Genomic DNA, 9,504 nt, shown 5'->3' with positions numbered 1-9,504 from the left:
CTATATAGTTGCCACTAAATCCATTTATTTTGGATTTCCTAGAAACTAAATTGTATTTAGCGAATACGTGTATAGAAAAATAATTTTTGGAATTTATAATGCTAAAATTTGTACAACTAGGCTCTAGTAAATAAAAAGATTGAAAAAATTAAAAGTTAAAACTTGTTCGTGATTGGTTCATATTAACTTTTTTAATATAACTAAAAACAACTTATTATCATATGAATTGTAGAAACACAATATTTTATTTATATAATTATTAGTACTTGCCGTTAGTCAATGCTATTGTAATGTAAACTTTCTTTATTTTTGTGATGCATTATGTTGTCTATATGTAAATGCCGATTATGTCGATTATTATGTCGATTGGTCCTATGTTTTGTACAACTAATCTTTTATGGTCCTATGTTTTGTACAGTTGACATAATCTTCTATGTAACAAACTGTTTCAATATAGGGCGCTATCCCCATCTTGATAGCACTTACCCAAAAAAATAAATAAATAAATAAAAAAAAAAGATCTATAATCAAATCAAATAATAAAAATATCAAATTGTATAAAATTTTAAGGGAAAATTTTAATTATTATGAAATAATTATGTTTAATTTTTTTATCTTAATTATTATAATTTTTAAAATATAATCATTATTAAAATTAAATCATAATTATTATTAAAACTATACAAAAGATAAATACTAGCCACTATGTGGCACTTGTTATTTTTTATAATTTAATTCACAAATTAATTTAAAGATTTATGTTCTCTAAATTTTTTTTTATTAATTTAATTGAATTTTTTTTAAATTTTTTTTTTATTATATCTCCTTCATATAATAGGGTCATGAAAATAACATCCACAATTCCCTTATGCAGGTACTAAAATAAAACTTTTATTGTAGCGCCCTACAATCAAATCAGCTTTCAAACACTGCAAACAGCAGCGATTCAAAACACACTTCTTTTGCAAATGAAATAATTGAATGGATTCTTTTATAGCTCACTGTAGCAGATAATCTATTTTGGCTTACATATCTTACTTCATGATTTGATCCTGTGACCTCTCAGATGTACAAAACTTGAACCTGTGACCTCTCGAAAGTACAAATTCTCTTTCATTCTCAGGATATAGAGATGCAAAAGATTAACACATTCTACAGTTTTGGCAGAGAAGCAGCAGATGAATATCAGCTGATTATATGGTTTTTGCTCTTAATTTTGCGGTAGTGTTAGATCGAGGGGCAAATTTCCCGGCGTAGACAGTTGCCACAGTTGCCGGTTTATCAGACAGTTTTCACCGAGGAAAAAATAAATATTCCGGCAGGAGTTGTCGCAATCATAGCCTTTTGGCTAAATTAAATGAACCTTAGACGTCAAAATCGGGTATGCGGTTATACCTCAAATACAATTTGAAAACCTAAATTTGAACCCCTGCCAATCTCTGCCCTTGTCCGCTATATATTGTGACATTTAATCTCTGCCAGGTCGTAAGATCGAATCCCCAATGGCTGGAATCTGCTCCACTACCTCTTTCGAGCCTTTTAAATTCCGAATTTCGCATATAGTTTCAGCTCGATCTCCTCTTAGTACTCCAATTCAGATCTCCCGTCCACAGTATTTCTCAACTTTCAGAAAGAATCAAATTTCCTTTGCGCTTGGCAATCCTGAGGTTCCTCTGGAAATGATAAATGCAAACCCATGCAGAAGACCAATGGCTTTGCATGGGTTTCGATCTGGGAAGGTGACGAAGGTGGAGTGCAAAAGGCAGGAGGGTGAGGGATTGGATGATGGGATTTGGAGTGGTAGAGTTTTACAGTTAGGAGCCATTCTTTCCGATGGATTTCCATTGTGGGTCGCATTGGCTTGCTTTGGCGGATTGATCCGCCCCCAGGCTTTTCGTTGGATAAGAGGAAAGTGGCAGATTGCTGGGGTTAGCATAACCATGCTAGGTAATTGTATTTTTTCAATTTTATTATTAGTTGCTGCAGGCAGAATACCAGCTTGCTAAAAATAAAATTATGGATCAATAGATATGAAGAATTAAAATTGCAGGATTTGAAATATGACATTAAGGTCATAAAATTCGATATTCAGGATTCATATGAATGATTTTCAGAGTGGATTATATTCTTTGATTTGATTTTCATATGGGAGTCTTTGTGTTTTAATGCTAATCAATGCTTCTTAGAATGCCTAAGTTTAAGCTTGTTTGCGAGATTCTCTACAATGTTGTCGGTACTTGCCATTGGAGGTAGGAATTGATATGTTACGATGTACAAATAAGCTTGCTTATATAGGCAAGAGGCTAGACAATTGAGAGGACAAGTAATGCCATGTGGTTCAATGAGATGAGAGAGTAGGTAGGAGTAGGTACAACTACACTATAACAAAATCAAATGCATAATACTAACTCATCTCTATCTAGAATGACATCTAAGATAACTAAAGCTATCTTAAGTAAACTTAATGAGAATAAATAGAATAAATCTAATTTATTCCAACAAATGAATGAGAGAACCTTAATCCATATAAAATGCGTGCCTTCAATCATCCGAAGGGGAATATCATCAAGGTTCTCCCATTCCTTTGCATAATTGCTTCCATCACTACAACCAAGTTTTCTTGAAGAACACCTTGGTTGGCTATGAGAATAAATAAAAAATAATAAAAACAAGCACAAGCTAGCCTTTAATCATCCGAAGGGGAATATCATCAAGGTTCTCCCATTCCTTTGCATAATTGCTTCCAACATTACAACCAAGTTTTCTTGAAGAACACCTTGATTGGTTACGAAATTTGCCACTAAATTTTAGAGTCCCCTTATATCAGTCTTCTTATAAATAGCCACATGCCACTTGAAATCTTACCAAGAGGGCTTCCCATTTTGGCTCATAGTTCTTTTTTTAACCAAGATGGTTAGATCCACCCAATAACATATCCCATTTAGAGTTTCTAATAACAAAGGTGACCCTTCCATTTTCAATTTCTAGTATTATTGTTATTAACTATTGACCAATGAACAATAGTGGAGCATTTGAACAATAAAAGATAGATTTTTCTTTTAAGTACATTTTTTTCTAATAAATAATATTAAAATTGTATTTTTTAAATTTTTATCACAAAAGATTTTTTTTCTAAATTATTATAAATATAAGAATATAATTGTAATTAATTCTATTGTCTTGCATCCTTAATTTTGATACATTAATTTAAAAAAATAAGTGATTCACTTCACCATAATAAATACTTTATTACTGTTATATATATATTTAAAAATTCCTATATTTTTACATTTTCCTTTCTTAATTGCCTTAATTCGTCCACCTCTACTGTATTTATCGCAAAATATAATATCACAGATTGGAGACTCACCAGTTAAATCCATTTCAGGCTTAGACGCTTATTGAAAGCAAAAGGCAAATACTCGGAAAGACACGCGCCAAACAAGAAATTATGAATTTTAGCATATCCTGTCAACATGAATTTCAATTCTATACGGCTAAAAAAGCAAACGTTATATCAATGACCCGGGGAAGAAATTAATCATATGAAGACGCTGGAAGCTGCGCTTCAGACTGGAAGTTGCGTTCTCGGAGGGTGGCTTTGTCGTTTTTCTTTCACCGTGGGCCCAGAGCAGTTGCTGGCGAGAACGGGTCTGCCTTTTTCTTACTTTCCTGGAGCCACTTAATTTAATGTTTTCCCGTTACTTTGTCCCTTTGTTCGACACTTTGTTTCCGGCATTGTTACCGGGTATGAAAACCTTCTCACACATGCAAGTTGGGCTTAAAATAACCGCAGGCTATCATAAAAACAGAGCAATGCTTTTTCAATTCCAACGGTAGTAGGGTTTGGAAAACTTTTCTCAGGCTTGCAACTGGGTTTGGTAAAAACCTTCTCAAATTTGCAAACTGGGGTTTGGGTAACCTCGGGTTACATCAGGTAGAACCAAATGAGTGAAATACTGCAAACAAATTCACCAGGGCCTAGTGAATCTCAGATAACTAGGTCCCATGATGACAATAACATTTTGGCAGTTCAAACAGCTGTGACAGAGGAACAGTTAGGTATAGGTATAGCAGTGGGTGGAGAAATTAAAATCTCAGAATTAAGTACTGCAGCAAATGACAACTTGAAAACAGGAGAAATGTTTCAAAGGGATGGTGTAGTTCAAATCCCTATCTCTGGTATGTTTAACACGGTCACGCAATCTCTTGTCATAAACAGTCACGAAATCCCTGTGCATTTCAAAACCAATATGTTGGGTCAAGTAAAGATCGCCTTGCTAGGCAATACTGGTAAATGGCTCTGGGTCAATGCCAGGCAGTTCAAAGGCATTCTAAAACGCAGACTTGCTCGTCTGAAATGGGCACATGAAAAGAAAAAACATTGCCAGAGGGTCAATAAATAGGGGGCAAGGCAAAAGGGTGGCCTCAAGTTGCCCCCTCCTTCCTATTTAGATGGCAACAACCTTCCGTGCGACAGTAGTAAATTTGTTGAATCTGTCATTTACAACCCTACTTCTACACCTCTCACTTGGAATTCTGAGTTATATGTGCAAGAATTATTGATGGCCAAGGAGAGGTTAGAACTTCTAGAGGCTAAAGAGCAAGAAAGAGACCTTAAAATTCATGTTATGGCTGCAGCAAATAAATCTCTGGCAGACATTAACAAGGCTCTAAAAGAACAAATTTCACTGTTGCAGAAATCTCTCTCAGCTGGGCAACTGGAATGGCAGAACATGAAGGACGAATGGCAGCATATGCAGGTTGAATGGCAAAATACGAAAGTTTCAATGGAAGCAAATAAAGTTTCAGCTAACGCTGAGGCACTCCATGATAAGGAGAAATCGATATATGAGGCTACTGTGTTAAGAAAGGCATAAATTGCAGAGGAAAGAAAGAGTTTCGCAGAGGTTATCGAAACTTGGGATAAGAGTAGTAAACACTCTGCTCGTTCAAGTGTGGAAGAAGATATACACTTAGCTCATACCCAAGAGAGAGAGATCAAAGAAAGGCAAGTCAGGGCATTTAACATAATTATCAAAGGCGTAAAATATTAAGGTGAAGGTGAACACACTCTTGATTTATCAAGGGACTTTCTGAGCGAAGTGCTACTTTGGAAAGGTCAAATCTGCGAAGCTTGGAGGGTTGGCAAGTTATCTGATGTAAGGGATAGGCCCATAAAAGTGATTTTGTCTAATATTCATGACAAACAAAATCTATTGAGCAAGAGACAACTTTTAAGGGGTTCTTGTTTTCTTCTCGAGGAAGATCTAACTATGAGGCAGCAAGAAGAAAGAAGGTTTGAAGTGGCAAAAATTAGAACTACTAGAAATGAAGGCAAAAGGGCATGGCTATTCAAAGGTAAAACAATTATTGCCCATTTTGGTCACCTTTCCAATGCAAAGCAGCAAGTGGGCAGCAATGATTTGGCAACAAACTCTTCGACAGGCAACTATATGACAAGGTCAACATTCACTTGTAGGGATGAAAACTCAACTTTGAATCTTCCACATCAAAACAAATAGCAATTAAACTTAACCCAGGTTCCTTTAAGTTTAGTATGTTGGAATTGCAGAGGTTATCCTTGGAGGCGTGGGCCTGGGTTAGGGCCCATTGTGGAAGGCAAAAACATTATTTGTCTCATAGAGACATATGAGCACTAAGGATGTAAAACTCCCTTGTTTGAAGGATATTGGAAGTTGGCAGTTTGGAATGAGGCAGCGGGAAATGGTAAAGGCCATGGGGGTATTATGGTTATAGTGAAAGAAAAAGGACGTGTCATTCAATTGGAAAAGGTAGACTCTAATAAACAGTTCATATGGGTCAAAATCATGGAAAACAGTAGTCTTCTCAGGATCACAGCATGTTATTTTGCCCCTCAAGTCTCTAAAACTTATAAAAAGCGTGGTTTAGATCAAGGAAACAATAATCGTTTGGGGAATTAATTGGCAAAACAGAAGTATAAGATTTTTTCAAAAAATGGGGAAAAAATTGGATATACAAAAAAAGGTAAAAAATTGCAAAAAAACAATCAAAAACTATTTTTTTAATATATTTTAGGGTATTTCCATAGCATAGAGATATTGTAGGCAAATAAAATAGACACTTGAACACATGAATTGCAGGAAATAGATTTTCGTTGTTTATATTCATATCACTGATTACGTTGCACAAAATATACTACACCATAAATAATATCTAGATAGTGATAGATGTCAAAATGTCAATTACAATATAGTTTGTGACTTTGAACAAAGTCAACCTGTAAACTAAGTACAAAATTCCAAAATCTCAAATGTAGGCAATGACATGCTAGAGGGCAGGAGGCCCTGATGATGAAGCTCCTGAGTAAGAGCCTGTCCTAATTCCTTAAACCCATTCAGGACGAAAGTTGGCTTGCCTCATGATATCAAAATCTTCAGACACAAGCGGACGATCAACAACAACAACATCATCATCATCATCAGCAGAAATCAACTCGCACTCTGGATATATCTCATCGAGGTCAATTGGCAAGCATTCCTCAATAGTTCCTGATTTTGCCCATGTAGAAATTAGTGTTTCCCTTACAAATGAAAAACCAATGAATAGTGAATACAATTCAAAAAACTGCAACTATATATTAATATTCTCACCTTGAGCTTTCCTTATCTTCAAGCGGAGGTTGTGATGAACAAATACCAAGTCATTCAGTCGTTGTTGTGATAGGCGGTTGCGTTTCTTGGAATGTATCTGTTCAAACACACTCCAATTACGCTCACAAGTTGATGAGCTACATGGTTGGCTCAAAATACACACCGCCATCCACCTTAAATTTGGTATTTCATCTCCAAAAGAAGCCCACCATGTAGCTGAAAAACACATTATATGGAGATGATATTGTAAGACTAAGAATATTTTATAATCTTAACAAACTTAATGGTTGGCAAAATAAAGAGATTGTCAAAAGTTTATAGAGTCTACCTGGTTGAATTGTCTTTCTGCTTTGTATAGCAGCCCTAGAAGAGAGAAAGCCCTTAGCATGCTTGTACATTTCCAGCTCTATCGTAGCCGCATCAAATTTTTTCAAGTCAGGAAACATTTTTTCCATGCACTTGAAGAAGCCTTGTTTGATCTCAGCATCAATTTCTAGGAAATCAGTCTTATAGAATAACAAAGGATTGAGAAAGTATCCCGCAACATGGAGAGGAGTGTGCATTTGTCCATCCCATCTCCTATCAATTATGTCCCACAACGGCATATACCTATCCCTGTTATTTTCCAGCTTACTCCTTATCACCTCCTTGGCCCTATCCATGGCCTCATACACATATCCCATGGGGGGTTTATCTCCATCCACCAGCCTCAAGACTTTTACTAAAGGCTTTGAAAATTCTACAATCTATTCAATAGATTCCCAAAATGTGGTAGAATACATATACTCTGCCACTGCTATGCCATTTGCTTGAGTTGTGAAACCAAACTCCATCCACTCAGCTGAAACAAACATTCGCTTCAAATTACCTTTTTGTTCACATAATGTTTGTAATGCAAGGAAATATGTTGCAAATCTTGTCATTCCTGGTTGAACTAGCTCCTTGCCTCTTGTGAAAGACAACATTATAGCCAAAACCCTTGTGTGATTATAAACAAATTTAGTAACCTTGTGAGCTTTCTGAAATGCCGCCTTAACCCATTCAATTTTTCCAATGTCCTCTAGGGTTAGATCAAGGCAATGTGCTGCACATAGTGTAAAAAACATGGAAGGATATTTATTTGTCAGAAGTCTCCCTGCAGCAACACAAGCAACAACATTGTCTGTGATAAATTGAACCACATTTGTGGGCCTACATCGGTAACTACCACGTCATACATCTCAAACAATGCATTTGTGGATTTCATCATATTAGATGCATCCACAGATTTCAAAAAAACAGTGCCAATCTCACAAGAGACAAGGAAGTTAATGAGAGTTCGGTTCCTTCTATCTGTCCAACCATCTGACATGATGGTGCAACCAGTTCTAGCCCACTGCAATCGATGTTGTTTAACAACAACTTGAACATCCTCTACTGCATCTTTTAGCATACCGACCCTCAATGATTCACAAGATGGGGCTTGAAACCCAGGACCTACAGCTGCAATAGCATCTACCATGGGTTGCCAATATGGATTTCTGGAAGCATGGAATGCCGTGTGAGAGGAGTACCAATAATTAGCAATTGCCTTCTTTGCTTGTTCAGTGACAGTTTTCCTCCATCCTGTACTCTCCAAAGTGCTTTGTGATCCTGGTGTGGTACGAGGTTGGAAGAAAGCATTAGTGTTTCCTCCACCTGTGTTTGGTCCATGTGCTATAGAATTATGTGTCGACCCAGATTCCCTGAAATTCCCATCTTCACCATCCTCACCCAAATCGTGCATCCTAGGATTTGTAGAAGTAGAACCTAGTTCAACCCCAATTCTTGCCTTTTTGGCCTTATTCTCAGTAATCCCTTCAAGAGATTGCTTTGCTTGATACGAGACATTTGCAGGGCAGTTTTTGCATATCTCGATGTTATTTCCTCATTCTTTTGACAAATGCCATTTGAAACGATAAATTCCACCACTGATCTCATCTTGATACCAATTGCACTTGACCTTTGTGCTACCAGGAATTGCTGTGCAATGTGTCCATGCAAAGTCTTTTTGGCGTGACATTGTGATCAAGAATCAATTCTGCAAAAGCATTACACTTAGTTTTTAAATTTTGAGGGATCTAGGGTTGGGTTTGTGTATATTAACGCTGGACATTCATCATGAAAACTGAACATTTATATTAAAATTTTCATTTTTTTTGTATATTAAATGTTAATAACTTCAAAGAAAATGACATTATGAATCTATGATAGGCTGTATATATTAAATGAAAATGACATTTTCATATATTAAAAGCTAAGAATATTGAACAAAAAATGAATTTAATGTTATTGTAAATGAAAATGAAATACAAATTTTACTAATAATTAACAGTAACACACAATCAGATTACATATTTAACAGTAAATACTAAACAAAAATTAGTAAATATTTAACTGTTTAATTAAAAAAAAATCTAAAATTACTAATAATTACAAATAAAATATTTGCGCTTATTACTAAAAATCTCAAAATCTCAAAATCTAAAATTACTAATAATTGTATTTATGCTTATTTACATTTTATTGATAATATTTACAAATGTTATTATTAGTAATATCTACATATATAATATTTACTGTCATAATATTTAATATGACTTTAAATATTATGACTGTAAATAATTCGTATGATTGTAAATATTTACATTTTAGCAATTACTAATAATTACAGTCATATTAATTATTTGATATGACTGTAAATATTATGAGTAATGACTGTAAATATTATCAGTAATGATTGTAAATATTAAATATTACTAATTTTACTGATAATATTTACAGTCATTACTAAAAATCTAAAAATATTAATTATGATTGTAATTATTTAATATGACTGTCATTTTACGCT

At 34.8% G+C, this 9,504-nt stretch overlaps 1 protein-coding gene across 2 annotated transcripts in view; it reads left to right on the top strand.

Moving 5' to 3' along the window:
- The first annotated feature begins 922 nt into the window (after nucleotides 1-922).
- LOC131050582 (probable sodium/metabolite cotransporter BASS1, chloroplastic) overlaps nucleotides 923-9,504 on the top strand; it is a 77,554-nt gene continuing 68,972 nt past the window's right edge. The window contains exon 1 of one of the 2 annotated variants that reach the window (XM_057984780.2): nucleotides 923-1,947. In XM_057984780.2, coding sequence (XP_057840763.2) covers nucleotides 1,503-1,947 — 445 coding nt within the window. In that variant the 5' untranslated portion in view covers nucleotides 923-1,502. Of the gene's footprint in view, nucleotides 1,948-3,391; nucleotides 3,652-9,504 lie in introns of those variants that run through there. The other variant, XM_057984781.2, reaches the window with a different exon arrangement.

The sequence above is a fragment of the Cryptomeria japonica genome, chromosome 8 (assembly GCF_030272615.1).
Source record: "Cryptomeria japonica chromosome 8, Sugi_1.0, whole genome shotgun sequence".
NCBI classification, from domain to species: domain Eukaryota; kingdom Viridiplantae; phylum Streptophyta; class Pinopsida; order Cupressales; family Cupressaceae; genus Cryptomeria; species Cryptomeria japonica.
Note: the sequence above shows the minus strand (reverse complement) of the source record. Positions and strands in the feature narration are given on the sequence as shown.